At 63.2% G+C, this 19,459-nt stretch overlaps 2 protein-coding genes across 5 annotated transcripts in view; one reads left to right on the top strand and one right to left on the bottom strand.

Moving 5' to 3' along the window:
- Nucleotides 1-14,935, top strand: part of CCDC85C (coiled-coil domain containing 85C) — a 79,000-nt gene extending 64,065 nt beyond the window's left edge. The window contains exons 3-7 of one of the 3 annotated variants that reach the window (XM_078447867.2): nucleotides 2,669-2,707; nucleotides 6,027-6,134; nucleotides 10,567-10,662; nucleotides 11,561-11,659; nucleotides 12,446-14,935. In XM_078447867.2, coding sequence (XP_078303993.2) covers nucleotides 2,669-2,707; nucleotides 6,027-6,134; nucleotides 10,567-10,662; nucleotides 11,561-11,659; nucleotides 12,446-12,535 — 432 coding nt within the window. In that variant the 3' untranslated portion in view covers nucleotides 12,536-14,935. The remainder of the gene's footprint in view (nucleotides 1-2,668; nucleotides 2,708-6,026; nucleotides 6,135-10,566; nucleotides 10,663-11,560; nucleotides 11,660-12,445) is intronic. The other 2 variants (XM_078447869.2, XM_078447868.2) reach the window with 2 other exon arrangements.
- Nucleotides 14,936-16,189: 1,254 nt separating this feature from the next.
- Nucleotides 16,190-19,459, bottom strand: part of CCNK (cyclin K) — a 30,022-nt gene continuing 26,752 nt past the window's right edge. For both annotated transcript variants that reach the window (XM_081795991.1, XM_081795992.1), the window contains exon 11: nucleotides 16,190-17,547. In XM_081795991.1, the coding sequence (XP_081652117.1) occupies nucleotides 16,922-17,547 (626 nt within the window). In that variant the 3' untranslated portion in view covers nucleotides 16,190-16,921. The remainder of the gene's footprint in view (nucleotides 17,548-19,459) is intronic.

Raw genomic sequence — 19,459 nt, 5'->3', positions numbered from 1 at the left:
CTGCCGTTTCGGCGAAAAGCAGGAGAAAGTGCTGTTCCTCTTTGAACCATCTTAAGGGGACGTGGCTCTGGGGTCTGGGCCTCTGCGGCCTCCGCTTCCCACTGCCCCCGCCTCTCCCCTCCCCTCCCCTCATGGCCTCTATTTAACTCCAAAATAGCTTTAATTAAAAATGTGCCAGAGTGTTCACAGACTAAATTACCGTATTGCAGTTCATATTTTCTTTCTCGTGTCGGCTTTAAAATTCCGTCAACACAGCTGCCTCCTCTGCGATGATTCATCTCGAGCCCCCGTACACATGATTCCTTTTCCTGTGGATTCTGTGCCCGGCCGGGCTGGGGTGGGGGCGGCTGTCACTGACGCCAGGGCCTCGGCTCTTGGTTCCCTCGCTTAATCCCCCTGCTGGGCTGATAAATGTAAGCCTCCGTGTTCGCCCAGAAGCCAGCTTTACAAAAGAGCCAGTGACGTTCGGGCTGATGTCACACGGGGCAAGTGGGCAGCCATCCTGGGGATGGAGGCCGCGGTCCAGGCCCACCTCCCTCCTCCTCACCCCTGTGCCTGCCCTTTCTCTATCCTGCCACGCCACGCAGGGTCGCCTGAACCACTCAGGTTAGAAGTGACCCCAGGACTTACACCAAGCGCAGATGGGGAAGCTGAGGCCTGGGTGGAGGAGGGCGTCCGGGCCTGAGTGACTGTATCAGTGTCCTGGGGCCGCTGTAACAAAGAGGCATAGACCGGGTAGCTTCAGCAACAGAAGTGTGCTATCTCATGGTTCTAGGGGCACGGGGTCAACGTACGAACCTGGGGGGACACAATCTAGCCTGCAGCAATGGTGTCATTGGCCTGATGGTATGAAGAAGTGGGTTTGGGCTCTAGAGGAATTGGAGTTCAAATGATGCCCCAGCACTCACCTGCTCTGTGGCTTTAGGCATGATGCGTTACGTCCTGATGCTTCGGGTTCCTTACCTGTGAGGCAGGGATGACGGTGATGCCCACTGCCTGCCGGGCACTGCCTGCCCTTCTCTCTTTTTCCTGCTCTCAGGGACCTGGGATGTTCAAGGTCTGTGGTAGACTTGTGCCCACCTGGCTGGGCCTGGCCCGTCCCCGTATGAACTGCTCCTTTCTGGCCTTTGTCTGAGTTTGGAACCATATGGGCCGGGGGACAGCGGAACAGTCTGCCACCCTCTAAGCCTGTGCTGAGGCCTCAGTGCTGTGTTCTGAGTCCCCGGGGAAGACCTGTCGTCCTGAGTGGCCCGTTCCCTTGCCCAAGCTGTCCAGAGACGCTGGCCTCCAGTGTTTCTTTGGTGGTGCCTTCTGGGACAGGTCGCTGCTGGTTGACGGGCCCTGGGCTGTCCCTGCTTGAGGCATGGTGGTCACGTCCTGCTCCCTCCCTTGTGAATGGTGTGCTTTCTGGATCTCTGGAGGGCTTTAGCTACTTCTTTAGCAGAACCTCAGAACCGGTCCAGCCTCTCCTTCAACCAGGGAGGAAACCTTTCTAGCATCTGAGCAGATGGTCTGTCTAGCAATATGGGCAGAAGGAGGCTAGGAATACCACCTCTGTCCCTTCTATGCCTGAGGCTTAATCGCTGTCCACTGTGAGCCACAGGCTGGGTGACCGTCAAGGCCAAGCCCAGGACTGTAGGGCTAGAGGGACTGGTTCAAGTCGTCAAAGTGCCACTTACCAGCTGGGGGGTGTTGGGCCAGGGGCTTAACCTCTCTGTGCCTTGGTTTTCTCGTCTGTACAATGGGGACACTGATGGTGGCCGCCCCAGGATTAAAGGGCAAATCCCGCAAAGCACTGAGGACTAGGGCTGGCCAGTGGAAAGAGTCGTGGGCCATCCAGCAGCCGAGTGCCCTTCGTGACCCCGATTTACCTGCAAGCAGCAGAGACCTGGAACACTGATGGGCTGCTCAGACTCACCCAGCCGCGGTGGGATTTGGATTTTGCAAATCCGTTCCCCTCCCCAAAGCCCCCCACCCCGTCTTGGGGAGATCCCGAGGCCTGTCCCTCACTCTCACTCACCTTATTGCCGAGGGGACCTGTAAGGAAGGGGCCGATGGTCACTGTGGCGGATGAGACCGTCTGGGTGTTCTGCCATCAGCCACACGCTAGAGTTTGAAACCTGGGATTTGGGGTCTGACATTGCATGGGGAGTAGGGACGCGGTGCCAGCAGTGGGTGAGTAATAGTAACCATACATTCGCCACGCGTGGGGCCTCCGCTGCCTGATCTGAGCACCAATTAGGAAGAACCGTCTGGGCCCCCAGCCACGGAGCCGCTGCTTTCTTCTTAATGGCCTGCAAATGAGTTCTGTTGAAATTAAAGGGGAAACCGAGAAGACAAGTGTGGCCGGACGGTTGTACCAGCATGCCCGTGTGAGGGGCCTCGATGGTCACCCCCCCGCCCCTCCCAGCCGGCGGGCTGGCATCTCGGGGCGCCTCTAGGCCAGTGCAGGGGCCTGGTGCGAGCCCCGAGAGGGCTGAGAGCGGGCCGGGCGCTCAGGCAGCCCTTGTAAACATGGGGCTTTCCAAAAACGTGGGGGCTCCGAGGTGCCCACCCCGGCCCGGCCGAGGCCCCGGCACCTTTGGGCTACCGAGGGACCAGGGGAGGGGGGGCCGAGGGGGGCCGTGGCTGGCATTTCCTGGGTGACACCGCTCCTCTTCCCTTGCAGCCGCCCCGCCCCTGCGGCCGCCCGAGAAGCTGGTTTCAGGTAGAACCGCCTGGCGGGACGTGTTTGCAGTGGTGTCTGTGGTGGGGGCTGTTTTGAGTGCTGTGTGCTGTCCTGTCTCCTCCGGGTCTCCCCCGGCCCTGGCACCCTCCTGGCACTTCCTGGGAGCTCACCACCCCCAGGTGCCCTGGTTCTGCCTCTAGATTCTTCCTGGGGTCTGCCCTTCCCGAGCTGGTATTGGTGTCCAGCTTTGCCGAACGGCAGCAGAGAGCCACGGGGCAGCGGCCTCCGCGGTGCCCCACGCAGGCCGTGCTCACTGAGCTGCCACCGCATCCACCCAGCTGGCATTTGTAGTCCCAGTGCTCTCCGGACGCCCCTTTGTCAGCGTTCACCCTTGAGGCCCCACCTCCCGGTCCTGGCTTCGCACGGTAGACACTGCGTCCCTGCCGGGTGCACGCAGTAGGTGCTGCAGCAGACGGTCCCTCGGGGACCAGAGTCCTTTGGGCAGCAGGTGGGAGGGGTGACAGCTGCTCTGAGCCAGCCCATCCACAGCTGCTGCCCAGGGAGGGGCACGTGGGCGGGGTCCTCCCTTTGCATCCTGCTGTGGCCCTTTTCTGCTCCAGGAGGAGCCCTCCGACGGTGCTCCCCAGAGCCCCCCGGCGGGCAATGGCTGGGGAGCTCGCTGCATGCCCGCGGGGGCCCAGAGGGGCTGGGGTAGCCCGAGTTCACGCCAGCGGACTCGGCGGAGGGGCGGAGGGAGGGGGGCAGGGGCGTGGCCTCCCGGGTGTCCCCCCTGGCTGGAAGGGGCAAACCTGTTTGCACTCCATGTGCCCTTTAAGGATGTGGGAGCCCCGCCCACTCTGTGTGGCAGATCCTTTCTCCCTGGGTCCTGAGGGACCTTCGTTTGGGATCCTATCCCATAGGAGGGCAGGCATCCTGTCCCCGCTTCCTGAACCACCCTGAACAGGCCCAGCCAACCCACAAGGCCATTTCAGCTCCGCGTCCCCTAGGCGATGAAAACCTAAGGATTTCATTCTTGGGCACCAACAGGCACATCCCAGGATTTTTCATTCGGATTGAAGTGCCGTTATGGTCCCTCATTTTGATGTGTCATTAGTCCCATTGCCCCTAACGAGAGATCGTGTGTCTTTCCCCCGCCAGCTTGGTGGGTCGCTAATAAAGTTCTGTGGACGCACAAATATCTATAGATGATCACTGAAGGTAGGGGTGGGGATTGCATGTGCTAATTAAAAACACTCCCTCCCGCCCCCTTGTACATACATGTCCTCCCGAGGAAATGATCCGGGGGGAGGGAGGGGGCTACATAAACCAGTGTTCTCAGTACCAACACGGGAGTTCCTTCTGAACCCATTTGGTCTAGCACCAGAGGAGGTGTGGACAAGGGGGAGACGAGGCCCGGATGAGGTTCTAGACGGTCCTTTGGGGAAGGACAGGCAGCGTCCAGCCGGCCTGGTCCCAGGGACTGCTGGGAGAGAGCGGTGGCTCACATCCCTGGCCGTGTGGCCAAATAAATGTCAGTGTGTGAGCTGCGCTGAGTCTTACGCCTGGGCTCTTTCAGCAGCCTGGCCAGGCGGGCGGGGCGTGCTCCTGCAGAATGGTGGCAGGGGGCCTGGTGAGAGCCTGGTGGCACTGGGTGTGGTGTTCAGCGTGACTGGGGTTAGAACGTACTGTCCATTGGAGACGAGTTGGTAACTGTCACCTGGCCAGGAAAATAATTGGTTGGGAGTTTTGCCTTTGAGTGAAGGTTGACCCCCCTGTCCAGGGTGGGCGAGCCCGAGAGGCACAGGTGCCCTGATGAGGGGGGGGTCCCCCTGCTGGGGGGGCGAGGGGGCAGAGTCTTTGTCATTTTGGTGTCAGGTGGCAGAGGGGCTCTGCTAGATCGGACCCCTTGCTGGGCCACCCACCTCTGGTTCAGCCAAGGGTTGGCCATAATCAGGGGACGTGGCAGTCACATTTTAAGGGTTCTGGTGACACCGTGCTACACTTCAGGGGCCACCATGGAGGGTGGGCCACCACTTCTCTCCCCTCTGTGCCTCTTGGTAACCTTTGTTTACACTGAGGTCTTCCTGGAGGCCATGGGAATAGTTGTCTCTGGTCCTGGCCAAGGTGCCTGGGGTGGGTGGTGGTAATCTGGTGGGTGACTGCTCAGATCTGCTTTCTGATGTTTGCTCTGGCGGCCTCCCCGGGGCATCTGCCTTAATTGGGTTTTTATTCTAGTCCCACAGACGCTTACAGGGCACTGCTGTGTGCCCCTGAGCTGGCCCCCTGAGACCTGGGGGGTCTGACCTGGGGGATCTGATGGGGATGGGAGGGCGGAACATGGAGCTGGTGAGGCTGGAGACCCATGAGAATTGCGGTCTGTGTCCAGCAATTGGCAGGAGGGGAACAGGCTGCATGTGGGTCCCTCCCGAGCCAGCAGAGGGGGGCTGGTGAGCAGGAGGAGGGACCCCCAGATGTGGTTGCTGTGCCATCTGGCTCACCTGCCCCTGCTCTGGCCTCCTCCCCTCCAGGATCTGTTTGGGTAACTGGGCACCCTGTTGATTTACGGGACATTCTCTGTTTTATCTGCCCAACAGCGTGCCCTCAGTTCCTTTGAAGTAGAAACAGGTGTCTGGGCCAGAAACACCAGCCCAGGCTCTTAGTGATGGAGGGGCTTGTGCTCAGCTGGACCAGAGGGCCTGTGTTGGATTGAGCGGGACCCCCGGATCCCCTCCCTCTGCGGATCACAGCCCCCAGCCTCTGGGGGGCATTTGCTTGGCCTTGAGGAAAATCACCTAAGACCAAATGTTCATTCATTCATTCACTCACTCACTCACTCACTCCTCCACCTCTCCCTCCCTCCTTCCTAAGCATGCACTGATTCCTGTGGATACAGAGGGGTGAGACGCAGGAACTACATTTGGGAGCTCCTGTCCTATAGCAGAGGCTGAGGGCGAGCACTGAGCAGAACAGAGTGACAGGCTCAGGCGTGGGAGGTGGGAGGGCCTTCCGGTGGATGCGGGCCCCAGGGGCCGGAGACGTGTTCCCCAGGCTGGGCTGGGCAAGTGCAGGAGGCTGGAGCAGAGGAAGGAGGGCCGGGGGTGGGGGTGCCACACACTCATTTCCTCATTTATTCTGTTCAAGCCGCATTGATACAGCACAACCTGGGGAGCGACACGGAGCCCCCTGCCTCGTGGCCCCAACACGTGAGCAGGGAGGCAGGTGACAAGGGCTCCCGCTGATGGCAGTGAGGCAGGGAGAGGGGAGGGAGGGTGCAGACCACTGTGTGGGGGCGGGAGGGCCAAGTCTTCACGGGGCACAGTCCTTGGGCCCCTCTAACCTGTCCCCCTCCCCCCCACAGCAGGCAGGTTCTGGAGAGTTCCGGACTCTGCGGAAGGGCTTCTCCCCGTACCACTCGGAATCCCAGCTGGCGAGCCTGCCGCCTTCCTACCAGGACTCCCTGCAGAACGTAAGTGCCCCTTCCCCGGAGGCGCACTTTTCACGTGTGGACCCGGTGCCTCCAGAATCCAGTGCAGGGGGTGAGGCTCTGCCTGTCTGTCGACCTGCCCGGGCCAGTGGACGGTCTGTGACCGCACCTGGGACTGGGACCCTCGTCTCCGGCCTGAGCAGCATCCAGGTCAGGCGAGGGCGATGGGTCAGAGCTGGGGCTCTGCCTGAGTGGCCCTCCGTCCCCTTCCTTCCCCCCTCGTGGCCCTCGGAGGCTTGTGCGGGCCTCGCGAGGTGGTTAGAGATGGCGGCCGAGCCCGAGCGATATTGGGGCGGCGAGGGGCCGCGTCTGGAGGCCCCGCGAGCGGCTGCCCAGGCCCCGGGTGCAGGGCACCTGTCACTTCTCGGCTCCGGTGGGCGGGGAAGGGTGCCTGGCCGGGGCTGGGGCCTGGGCGGCAGTGCATGCGATGCGTAGTCGCTACCCAGGCTTTGTGACCGAGCGTCGGGGAGGAGCTCCGGTTTGTGCCGGGCGCTAGTTCACCCTGGGTCCTCCAGGGTGGTCCTGGGCTCTGGGCTGCCCTGAGTGCGGGAGGGGGGCGCGGCGTGGGGCCAGCTCTCCGGGATGCGGGTGGCTAGTCGGGACCGCTCCCTGCGGGCCAACGTGTCCGCCATCCCTGTGTGACGTGTCCAGAGTGCACGGTCTGGGGAGGCAGAGCTCACTGGTTGGCCAGGGCTGGGAAGAGGGCCATGGGGATTGCTGACGAGTATGGGGTTTCTTTTCGGGGTGAGGAAGTGTTCTATTGGGATGATTGCGTACATCTGTGAACATGCCCAAAAACGCTGCCCGCGGACCCCTTGCCGCACGAGCTGGGCGGGTGACCGTGACTGGAGCGGCTTCAGTGCTCTGTGCAGCCGGGCGGGGACCCTGGCCATCCGCAGGGAACGGGCGAGGAGCCCGGCTGGCCTGAGGTCACTCTGCCAGGTGGCCGCTGCTCTCTCCCCATGACCCCGGCCAGCAAGGGTGACCCCGGGGTGCCCCTGCCAGGCCTCGCTGGGCCTCGATGCCGGCAGAAGCAGGCTGGGGCCGCCGCTGGCTGCCGGCCAGGTGCTGTGTTTTCTTTTGAGGCCCTCACACCTCCAGGAATGTAGCTGCTGAGGCCGACCAGACAGATAATCCAAATATTCATCCAGGAGCCTGCGGCCGGGTTGGGCTCCCAAGTGCTTTGTGCAGAAGGGCGCTGAGAAGCCCAGGGTGCCCCAGTGGGGGCCGGCTCCTTGTTCCTTCACTCCGCCGCCCCCCGGCCTCCCCAGCGCCCCACCTCTGTCCATCCCGTGGCTGTGGAGCTCTGTGTGCCGGAGCCGCGGCGATCTGGGGACCGGGAAGGGCGATGCCTCCTGCGTGCTGGCACCGAGCCCACGTGGGCCTAGAGGCCAGGGCCGGTGTGAACCTCCTTCAAGGCCAGGGGCGGGTCTCTGGGGTGCACAGAGAAGGTAGGGTGTTTTAGGGGAGGCTCAGCCACAAAGGCTGCGGAGGCAGCAGTGGATGGCCTGTGTCTGGCACGTGGGTCCACGGGGCGAGTGAGGGCTTGTATGGGGTGGACCCTCTGTGCCCGATGACGCTGGGGACACAGGCTCTGCCACAGCTGGCCCGTCTTCTGTAAGGTGCCTGTAGGTCCAGGGAGGGGGGGGGGGGCGGTGAGGGAAGGTCGCCCACATGCCAGAGGGCCCCGAGGTGAAACAGGTGACCCTGTAGGGTGGGGACACCCTTTCCTTACCAGCCTGGCTGTCCCCCCCCCCCCCGCCCGCCCCACCTCTGTCCCTATCCATATTCCCCTCTCCCTGTCCACGTGAGTCAGAGGCTGCAGGTCTGTGCAGGGCTCCCCAGCTGCTCCCCACGAGGGTCACTGGCCCAGGTGGCCATGGGGCAGGGTGCCCGGGGGCCCAGCCACACCTCAGGGCCCCATGGAAGGAGCTGGCAGTGGCTTTCTGGCCTTCTCCAGCCGAGAGCAGGATCAAGTCTTATGACAGGTCCCTGGGGGAGACTGGTCCCCCTGCCTTTTTTTTTTTTTTTTTTTTTTTGGTCGACTTTATTTTTGAGCATGCAGTTTCCCTGTTTTGTTTTTTTTTTTTTTTTTGGGCATATTTGCAGATTTGTGTAATCATCACCCCATCTCATTACCCCACGAGGAAACTCTGTGCCCTGTAGCAACCTTCCCCACTCTCCCCTGCCTCAGCCCCTGGAGACCACGGATGTGCTTGTGTCTCCGTAGATTTCCCTATTCTGGACATTTCCTCGCGACGGAAACTTGTAGCGTGCGATCCTCTGTGACTGGCTGCTTCCGCGTAGCGCCCCGTGATGGAGGCTGTGTCGCAGCCTGTCAGCACCTTGTTCCTTTTCACTGTCGAGTGAGACTCCGGGGCGTGGATGTGTCACGTTTTGCTGATGCGACCATCAGCTTGCTGGGCATTTGGGGCTGTTCCCGTGCTTTGCCTGCTGTGAATAGTGCTGCCCTGAACATTCCAGACAAGTGTGTGTATGGACGTGTGGCTTCAGTTCTCCTGGGTACACGCTGGCCTCCCCGCCTCCGGCGCCAGCTCTGGAGCCACAGACCCAGTTCGAGCCCCACTGGGGCCGGCTGTTTGGTCTTGACCTCCTCTCAGACCCACTCTCCCATCTGTAAAATGGGGATGTAGAAAGATAACATCTGAGGGTTGCAAGCACTCGGTGCGCCGGGCGGCTCAGGTGGGTGCCGGCCCTCCCACCGCTGGGAGAGCTGTGTGTGGGGAGACCCCCGGGAGTACCACTCCCGGTGGCATTTACTCCTTAACACGTGCTACACGTCCAGCTCAGCTTCCTTCCCAGGACCCGCAGTGGCACGCTCATTGGCAGCCTGGTGAGGTGGGTCAAGGGAAAGGCTGGATTGCACCGCCTGCCCTGGCCACTCCTGGCTCCCTTCCTGCCTTTGCTCCAGGAAGCAGCCCCCTGGAGCAGCAATCGCCCCCTGCCCCGCCTATAGGGCCGGCTGTTCAGGGAGCCCCAGGTACAGATGGGACTGGAGGCCAGAGGTCCCTGGGCCTCTTAAGGGCTGAACGTGTGTGGCTACCGCCCCCTGCTGGCCGATGCGGGGAGCGCAGCCTGCCGGGCACATGCTTGTGTTCTGCCTTCCACAAGTCCCTGGGGACCACCTGCCTCCCCAGAGCCCTTGGATCCGTTTTTGATCTCTCCACATGACAGATCTGGCCTGGGCCCCAGAGACCAGGCAGCCTGGGCCACTAGACGGCACCCCAGGGCTCTGCACACACTCTGGGACACAGGGACCCTTTCATTGTCCAGATTAGGAAACCGAGACACAGAGTGGGTTGGACCCTGCCTCAGGTCACAGCCAGGAGAGCTTTGCCCAAGTCTGCCTTTCCGGCCCCAAGGTTACGGGACCCGGCCTCTGGGTGGAGCCAGGAGAAGGTCCAGGTGGGGTGGGCAGATGGGGAGAGTGCAGAGGGGCTGGCCCACGGCAGAAAGTTCTGGGCCCCGAGAGTCTCTGCACAGCGTTGCCTTGCTGGGCAGGATCCCAGGGTGATGGCCCCACGAGCCTGCTCACCAAGCCTGCCTGGTCACTGGGGTCGGTGACTGGGAAAGAAACCAGGACCCAGAGAAGGGACAGCTGTGCCGGGAACCCCAGCTCCCTGGCCTCCCCGCCTGGGACCCTTGGTGTTTTCTATCTGGCTGCTGGTGTTTGCTGAGCCCGTTAGGCTCACTCCCAGTGTCTTCTGGTGTCTCTTGGCCTGGAGAGCTCCATCCTGAGTCCTCCTTGTCTGGGGGCCCTCCTCCTATGGGGCCTCCCTCCAGGCCGGGCCCTGCACCCTGCCCATACCAGTAATCCCCGTGGAGAAGAAGCTGGGGATGCCGGGCACACCTGCAGCCTCTGACATCGGTGGGCCTGACATCAGGGGGCTGGACCCCTCTCCTCACCCGGCCTCGGCCCCCGCACCCCAGGCTGTGCAGAGTTGGGCACCTGGTTGCCGTGTCAGGTGTCGGCTGACTGCGGTGGCATGCGGTGGCCGGGCAGGGCTGGAAGAGTGTCCCTGGGGGTGGGGGATGGGTGAAGTCTGGTTTAGCCCACTCACCTGGTGTCGGCGGGGAGGGTGGCAGCTTTGGAGGCAGCCCCCCGCGGTTTGCTCCTTGCCAGTCCCTGCCATCTCTGAGCTGGACTCACTTCCTCCGGGAAACAGCAGGCCTTCCCCACGGGCTGTGAGGAGGAGCCCGCGGGACGGGGTGGGGGCCAGGTGCTGCCCCTCTGTCCTCCCTGCCTCCTCTCCCTCATCAGCCGGGCCCCATTTCCTCCTGCCTGGGCCCTGGCCCACAGAAGCAGGGACTTCTGTCTGCTGCCGGCTGCACTCGTGGCCACCAGCTGGGAGCCCTTCTGGGCAAGCTGCGACAGCGTGATTCCCTCCCACAGGGCCCAGCCTGCCCGGTCCCCGAGCTGTCCTCGCCCCCCTCCGCCGGCTACAGCTCCGCGGGACAGAAGCCAGAGGCTGTCGTGCACGCGATGAAGGTGAGGGCCAGGCCCTGCCCACCCTCGCCCAGTCCCTGCCCCCTCAGGAGCCCCCAGATCCCTGGTGCAGCGGAGGACCTGGGACCTTGGACCTCACATTTGCTCTGAGCCAGTGGGCATCTGAGCAGCAGGGTGGGGGCTTTCGTCCTTGTGCAGGGGTTGGGGGGGTTGGGGTGACCACGAACACCTTGGAAATGGAGGTGTTGGCCGGAGCGTGTCACCTGTCCGCCATCCCTGCAGCTGGGGAAACTGAGGCCCGGGTGAGGTAGGGGAAGAGCCGGCGCTCCCCCAAAGCCTGAGAGTCGGGGGCAGGGCTGCGGTAGCACTAAAGCCCCAGCACCCCAAGGCCCAGCCTCGCCTCCAGGCACACCTGCCTCTCTGCTCAGGTGTAGGTCCCGCTGAGGCTCTCACTGCTCCTGGGGGAGCTCGCTCACCCGGACCTCACCTCCCACGGCTGCACCCCTCATCCCCCCACCTGTGCGCGCACCCGTGGACGCCCCACGCGTGCACGGACACAGGTGCGCCGTCCCCCGGGTTTGGGGGCCGGTCTGCGTCTGCGCGGATACAGCACACGCAGCAGTGACTGGACACGCCCACTCACCCGGTGTGTGAGCAGGTGCTGCCCTTGTCCCTCTAATCACGAGCTGGGGGCCCTGGCCTAGCACGAGGCCACCTGCCCGAGGGTAGTCCCGCCCAGCCTGTCCTCCCTGCTTCCAGGTGAGGCGTCCCCAGCTTGCCCCGCCTCTCTTGATGTGGGGGTGTGGCTTCCCTCCTGCAGAGCCACTAGGGGGAGGGAAGAGGACCAAAAAGTGAGGATGAGGACCCGCCCCTCCGGTCTCTTCGTGCCCCAACCTCGGGACCCTGGTCTCACCTCCGGCCCCGGGGCCTGTTCCCGCAGGTCCTGGAAGTGCACGAGAACCTGGACCGGCGGCTCCAGGACGGCTGTGAGGAAGGCCTGAGCGAGAAGGAGAAGGCCATCGTCCGCGAGATGTGCAACGTGAGGCGCTTCCCGGGGGCCGCGGCCTGGGCGTGGGAGCAGGGAGGGCCCCAGCCGTCCCCTGGTGGGAGGGGCCGGCGACCTGGAGGGGGAGGCACCCGGAGAGCCCAGGGCCTGTCCTCACCCCGCTGCCTAACCCACTCCTCCCCGAGAATGGGGTCCCTGACCTCTGGGCTCTGTCCATCCCCAGAGCACCCCCCAGCCCCCCGGGACGGGTCGCCTTCACCCCACGTCCCATCCCTTGGGCCCCGGCCCCAGACCGCAGGTGTCTGGTGCCCCTGGTGGCTGCCGGTGGTGTTCAGACTGGACGTGTGGGTGGGGCCCTCCGTGACTAGGGCTGCGTTGGTTTCTGGAAGCTGGGCCGTTTCTCTGGTTGTCCAGGAGGTGGAACCTCACCCGTGACCCCAGTGGCCAGTGTGTCATCATCCCTGGATCCTTACAGGACCCGGCGGGGGCTGGCCCGGGCCTCACGGGGGGGGGGGGGCGGGGTGTTCCCCCACCCCTCCCATGCTGCCTCCTGTACCTCTGGGTCCCACTGGACAGCCGCGAGGCCACGCCTGCACCCCGGCAGTGACGTGCTCAGTATGGCAGGCGTGGCCGTGAGGGGGGGTGACGTGCAAAGATCTGATCTGTCTCTGGGCCTCACGCAGCCTCAGTTTCCCCTCCTGGCCCCGTGGCTCTGGGGACGTGGGTGGTTTGGAGGGGCAGTGAGGCGGTCTGTGCGTGTACGGGCCAGGGGGTGGGCTCGGGGTGGGCTTTCCGCTCACAGCTCGCCCCCGTCCGCAGGTGGTCTGGAGAAAACTGGGGGATGCGGCCAGCTCCAAGCCCTCCATCCGGCAACACCTGTCTGGGAACCAGTTCAAGGGACCCTTGTAGGGCTGCTCCCCCGTGGATGTGGACTGGCCCTGCGGGGTGTCCTGGGGAGCCGCAGGCCCCCGTCTTCTTTTTCTGTGGCGAATTGTACATAGGACGCTGCCCGCCGTGACCCGGCTGCCATGGGTCCAGCACACGGACGGCCGGGCCCCCACCTCCCTCCTCACACACCAGCAAACCGGGAAGACGCGAGGCTGCCGGCCGTTCCGTGCAGCAGGGCGGCCCGGACGGCCTCGTCCCTGCCCCGGGGCCCCACTGGTGAGGGGCTGAAGGCCGGCCTTGGCGGAGGGGCGCCTCGTCAAGCCTTCCACCCACACCAGACAGAGGCCCCCGGTGGCTGGACCTAACGCGGGGGGCCCCACTCCTCACCCATCTGCTGTGGCCTGAACGCCAGCCCGCTGAGCACTGGGTTCAGAGTCCCCGACCAGGAAGCTCCGTGTCTGTGGCTGGAGGCTCCGAGGCCCTTCCTCTGGCAACCCCCCCATGCGCAGCTCCCTGCTGCACGCTGCTGCTCGGTTTCAGGGTTCAGGCCCCCAGCCCCCCCCACACACACACAGCCCCCCAGTCCCGCGCCGGGTCGTGCCCTCTCTGGGTCCCTCCTGCCCGGTGCTTGAGGCATCTGCACTCCTGTGCTTCACATGATGGGCCAGGGAGGTGGGAGGCCACGTGGAGAGTCTCTGGTTGAGCCCCCCGCCCCGCTCTCTCCAGATGGGCGGCGCTGGGCCGGGCTGGGCCTCTGGTATCCCCCAGAGCCTGGCCCTCAGCCAGAGTCACTGTTGACGGAGCTGCGTGGGCGGCCGAGGGGAGAGTTCTGCCCTCTGTAGAAGGAAGGAGCCTGACCCAGCTCTGGCTTTAATTTGCCGCGTGACCTTCAGCAAGTCAATCAGCTTCTCTGGGCCCCCGGTGGGAAAACGAGGTCTCAGGTTCTTTCGGCCGTGCTCACCACCCAAGGCCACCAGCTTTATTCAGCTGGTGCCCTCAGTCGCGGCCTGAGAGCCCACGGGGCCCGCCTGCCGCAGAGGCCGCTGCTGGCTGGGCTGGGCTGGGCTGGGCTGGGCTGGTCGGAGCCGGGGACCGAGCTGAGTTCTGCCTTGCTGCCTGCTCACAGGTGCTGTCCCCTCCCCTCTCTGAGCCTCAGTGTCCTCTGCCGGAGAAGGGACAGCATCGGGCCCTCCGTGCAGGGCTCGACATCAAACAGCTTCCGTGTGAATGACCCCATGCCAGCCATAGAGCGCGATACAGAAACGTGGAGGTTGGTGAGGAAAGCGAGGCCCAGAGGGTGAGCGAGCTGTGGCACGTTCCAGACGAGACCCCAGATGCTGGGAGGTGGGACAGACCGCCGCGAATGCTGTCGGCACGGGCCCTGGTGTCCACTCGGCACCTGGCCGCCCACCCCTCACGCCGCCTTCACTCGGCGGCGGTGCTCAGCAGGGCGCCCGCCAGCACTTGAGCCCGGGAGGCCGTCTCTGCAGTAGGTGGGCCTCGTCCAGGCCCCCGTGAGGCGCGGGGACAGGGCCAGGGGATGGGGAGGCCGCCCTGTTCCTGTCCCCAGCGGGGACTCTGCGTTGGCCTGTTGGTCATTGTGCCCTTGGGTCGTACGCTCTCAGGGGAAAGGCTCGCGGCCCTCGTTGTGCCCAGGGAGTGCTAAGTGGGTGCTGGTGACAGCCACAGGCATTTTCCTCTTGCCCTGGGGGATTACAGGGAGCTCTGGGCTCCTCCTGGAGGGAGCTTGCCTGTCACCAGGGGTTAGGTGTTTGGAGCTGGGGGGGGGGATATCCTTGGTCATGGTACCGGGCAATCCCTGCCCTTGTGGGCAGTGAGCTGGGGGGCAGAGGCCCCTTCTGGATCTTGGGAGTCCAAAGAACCGCAGAGCAGCCCGGGGGGAGGGGGGAGCGGGGAGGGGTCCATTTTGGGTGGAAGCCACAGCTGGGAGCCCATTTTTCACGTTTGGATCAGGTTGGCTCGGCCACCACTGAAAATAAGCAATAAGTAAGGGCTCCCGGCAGCTGCACGTCTGCAGACCGACCCAGGGAAGAACCGCCTCGGAGGGGCCTCCCCCACCCCCCCAACCCCGGGTGCTGCCGTGGCATCCAGGGGTCAGGCGGAGCGGAGCGTTTCTGCCCGAGCCCTCCTGTGTGCCACGGAGGCCATGGAAAGCCAGGCGCGGGCATCTCCTTCCCACCGCTGCTCGCGGTCCTGAGCCAACAGTGCGCGGGGATGGCTTTCAAGGACAGAACCGTGTCTGTGACGGTCACCTCACGTGATAAGCTGTTTAAAAGCCAGCAGCACCTCCGCCTGAGCCCACACCCTGGGTGGCGGGCGGGTTCAGTGGGAGCCCACAGGCTGGGGAGGGTCAGAGGAGCCTCAGCCCTGCCACCAACCGGGGTGTGTCGGGTGACGGGGGGGGGGGGGGGGGGGGGGAGGGCCCTCCTCACGGTGGGGGTAGGGGTGTTGCTGAGCGCGGGTGGCCTTTCATAAAGGTCCCTGTACGTTTCACTCTGAGTCGCCATCTTGAAGCCCAGTGTGACATCTGTCCTGTGGCTTCAGTTCCCACTGTGATGGAGGTCACCCAGCCTCACCCCAGGTGGCCTCGCCCATCCTGGGAGCAGAATCTGCTGAGCACATTTTTTAGGGTGGCACATTTTTATCCAAAAGTTATTAGCTACACATCAGTGTTTAAAGAGAAAAAAGTGACCTTTCATTTTCTTTTTCTTGAAAACTTGAGAGGAAACAAAATACATACTACTGATTTTTTTTTTTTTTTTTTTTTAAAGAAACAAGCTGAGCGCATGACTGCAGAGCGGTAGAGGTGTATATTTTTCATACCGTGGGGGGGAGTATTTGTGCTGCTTTCTGGAATCGGGCTGGAACGTCTGGTTCCTGTCCCTGGGCCGTCAGCCATGCTCTATTTTCTGTAGTATGTGACCGCCGTGAGAAACCGGGCCAGCCCTTGGCCTGGCTCCAGGCGGAGCTGGGAGCCGGAGACCCCTGTGCCCGTTTCTACCTTCCACTGAACCACTTTGATTTGGAGAGAAAAAAGAAATAGAACTTTTGATAGTGTGGTAAAAACATTGATTTGAACTATTTTAGTAAAAGGAGTAACAGAAGATTGTGATAGTGTCTACTTTGCGCTAGATAAATAAAGGCTCTTTGCAAGCCTCCACGGTTGGTGCGCAGTGTTTGTTTCGGGTGGGGGCGGGGGTCGCCGCTGGAGGGCCACGGCCCCCGGGAGCACCTCAGGTGCTGGACGGCACTGACAGCCACTCGGATGGCCTCTGTCTAGTTTCAGGCCCCGGGTGGGAGGAATCTCAGACCCAAGCCCTGGTGTGACCCAGGAACCAGAGCTCTGAGCAGGTGCACCCGACAGTCCTGTGCTGGTTGGGAACTCACCGGGGTCCTCCTACCAAAGCCAATGTGGGCACGGGGTGTGGGGGGCTGGCCCGCAAGGACAGACCCACAGGGGCGCTGCCCTGCGAGACGGCAGGGCCAGGTCTGGGGGCTGCGAGACCAGCCAGCGCCAGGCCTCTCTCGGCCAACGCTCCTCCGCTGCCTGCCCCTTGGCCCCCGGGGGCAGGAGAAGGGCTGCCTCTGGACTTCCCGGTCTGGGGCTGCGCAAGGCCTGGGGGCCCCACCTTCTGTGCGTAAGAAGCAAAAGGATAGTTTCAGAACGGTTTTATTTGGAGAACTGAAGGAGTCATGTCTGTAACCAAGATGGAATTCACAGTATGTTGTTACATTCACACTTAAAAAATATATCTCTATGTACAGGAATTTGCAAATTGATGTAAACATACATTACTTTCCAAGTACAATTCTCCCCTTCTCTCTGGAGGAAAAAGAAAAAAGCCATCCATCAAGGCAACCCCTTCAAAGTAAGTTTAATACAAAGGATGTAAATATCTCTAAATCAAAACAGTGGTTCACCTGACCTACTGGGTGCTGGGAGAGAACATCACGGAACAAAAGCGATGACGACAGCTTGACTTCAGATGGAACTGGACTATTTAAAATTGAGTTTCCAGGAAAAATAGGCACTGATTTCTAGAAGGAACTTCACTCCTTACTGAAGCTATTTATTGAGCCAATATGGCCGGTTAACGTTTCACTAGTACCCGTGACCCGGTGCAGGAAGCTCACACGACACCAGCCGACCACCCAGCGCAGTCAGATGGAGACTGGCGCTGCCCAGGCTACTCTCAAACTGCTGTCCCCGTTCTCCAGATTGAGGACCACCCCAACTGTATCTCATGGGCCCCGTCCATTTCTTCCCATGCTGCAACTGTCTAGCATTATGGAAGGTACCCTGCTGCTTACCCACTTAAACTACTCTTCAAGTTGATTAGAAAAACTTTTCTTAAAAAAACAAAGGGGGGAAGAAAAGGCATCGCGTTATCTCATCCAGGTGGCCCGCCCCAGTCCCCCCACGGGAGGCATGCCGGGTGGGGGGATGGGCGGGGGCACGGGTGGCTGTCCTCCAGGGGGAACAGCCGGAGGCGGGTAGCTAGCCGGTGGCAAGCCGAGGCCTGGAGGAGGGTGAGGGGGGACGGCGTGGGTGGGGGGCAGGCGTGGGGGTGGGGGTGGGAAATTGGGGTTGTAGGTGGGGGGAGGAGGAGGGTAGCCGGGAGTGGGGGGAGGAATGGCAGGTGGGGGGAAGGAGGCTGGGGGAGGGGGCACAGGCGGAGGGGGCGGGTTGGGGGGGTAGACGTGCGGGTGGTAGGGCAGGTGGGCTGGTGGGCCGTAGGCGGGGGGCAGGGCACCGTAGGAGGGGCCCTCGGTCTTCATCATGGACTGCAGGCTCTGGTAGCCCTCTCCGGACATGTAGGAGCTGGTGGTCGACATCCCGGTCATGTAGCTGGAGGGCGGTGGCGGCGGTGGCCGGTGTGGCAGCGGTGGCGGCTGGTGCACAGGGGCCGGGTGGGCCGGAGGAGGAATCTGCACTTTGGGGAGGTCACTGGCATCCACAGGGCCTGGAGGCTCAGCCTCGCCTAAGGGAGCCGAGATGGGAGGCTTCCGGTCTGCAGGGGAGAGACGAGTTACTGCCCGGCCCCGGGCTCCCAGGGCGGCCTGTGCAGGGATGCATCCGGGGACCCCCTCAGGGTGGGGAAGGCCTGAGCCAGGGTCTCCCACGGCAGTTCCCACGGCCACCCTGACCACCCCGATTTCTGGCCTCCGGTACAGCCCTGGCAGGGCTGCTGCCCTGTCCCCAGGGCCATCTTCACAGGAACAGGGAGCAGCCGTCACTGTGGCAGCCGGCGCCCGACGCCATCCGCTTGTGCCATATCTGTCACAGAGGTCCCCGCCCCGGCACGGCTGGGTCTCCCTCCCTCGGTCCTCGGCACACCAGCCAAGGAGGTGCCTGCAGCGCACGAAGCCCCGTCTGCCTCCGGCTGCGTGCCCGTCCTGCCAGCACAGCCCCGAGTGGGGCCCCCTTCTTCCTGCCCATCTCTGCCTCCAGAGACTGCGAGGCCAGGGCCACGTCACCTCACAGTCTGCAGCATGGGCATCGAGCACAAAGCCTGAGAGGTGGTCAAGTGAACGAGGCAATGTTTAAAAAAATAACAAGCGTCTCATATTCCCCATGTAGCCACAAAGTAGCAGTTCTGCTTCTAGCTGACAGAAGAAAACCGAGATGGGACCCCACCGCGTCCTCTCAGAAAGCACCCTGCCGTGGTGCCTTCCGGCCATGGCCCTCCACTCCCTTCACCCGCGGTCTCGTCTCACCCGTTTTCACCTGCCACCCCCCAACCCCCTCATTCCTGGTCACACACCTGGAAGAGAACACCGGACACCCCACCAGGGGAGGCCCATCACTGACAAGTGGGTCTCTTCCTAAGGCAGCCCAGAAGTCCAGGGCAAATCACAGGAGCCGAGATCTCTGGGTCCGGAGAACACAAAAAGTGAAGGCCGTGAAGGGGGCCTCCAGTCTCCTGGCACCCTGCCCCGCGTGCTCCCTGGAGCCCCCGCCAGCCCTGACTGCGGACACGGCCGTGCCAAGTGCCCAGGGGGGCGCCAGCGGCTAGGGTTCCCTCACTGCTTTCTCCAAGTGAACGAGAGCACAATCTCAGCTCGGCCAGGACATCCTCAGCAAGAGCCACGTCCCCGGGGCCGGGCCTGAGCTGAGCGGCGTGCCCGCCCAAATCCGAAGCCAGACGTGCCTGTAGAGAAATCTGCTTGCGCTCCAGGGTGGGGCCGGGGCCCTGCTGGTGCCAGAAGCTGACCGGAAGACGCAGAGCATGACCCTGAGGCCTGTGGACCCAAGGGCCGGCCGCCGCGGATCGCCCCGTAAGCCAGCCACGGCCGCCTGGGCCCACGGACGTGCTCTCCCATCCCCGAGGCCTCGCTTCCTGTGACCCACAGCTCTGCCGCTCCCCACGTCCCCAGCGCATCCGCCTGTCCTCTGTGACCGCACCCGGAACTCGCGGGCTCTCCAGGCACCTGCGCTACTCTTCTTCCCTGCCGACACCCATCACCACCAGCCGCCCTCTGAGACACCCGGTGACCTGGGTGGCTCTCGCCACGTCCCGCGCCTCACGGCAACTGTGGCGCTCTCTTCCCTCCCTGAACCAGACTCCCGCTCCTCCTCCGAGCCTTCCGCCTACCTGCCTCCCATCTGCCACAGGCCCCTACGAAGTGGGGACGGGACCCTGCCGGAGTGAGCTCCTGCGGCCCGGCCCACCTTCCCTCCCGGCTGCAGAGTCAGTTCCCACCACCCGCCACCCCTGCCCTCACCCTCCCTGCCCGCGGCCCTCCGTGGGAGCTCCTCCGCAGAGTGCCGCTCTCTCCCTGCCCTGGGCAAGCCCGGGACACCAACCCCGTCCTCAGCTGCACCCCCGGGCACAGGAAGGGAGGCTCTTCGCTGGCGGAGAGACGTAACATAAACACTGAATGACCCATGGCCGGTATTTTTCAGCAAGCTTCATACTGAGC

This window comes from Panthera onca, chromosome B3 (assembly GCF_046562875.1).
Source record: "Panthera onca isolate mPanOnc1 chromosome B3, mPanOnc1 haplotype 2, whole genome shotgun sequence".
Taxonomy (NCBI): domain Eukaryota; kingdom Metazoa; phylum Chordata; class Mammalia; order Carnivora; family Felidae; genus Panthera; species Panthera onca.
This window is presented reverse-complemented; position numbering and strand designations above follow the sequence as displayed.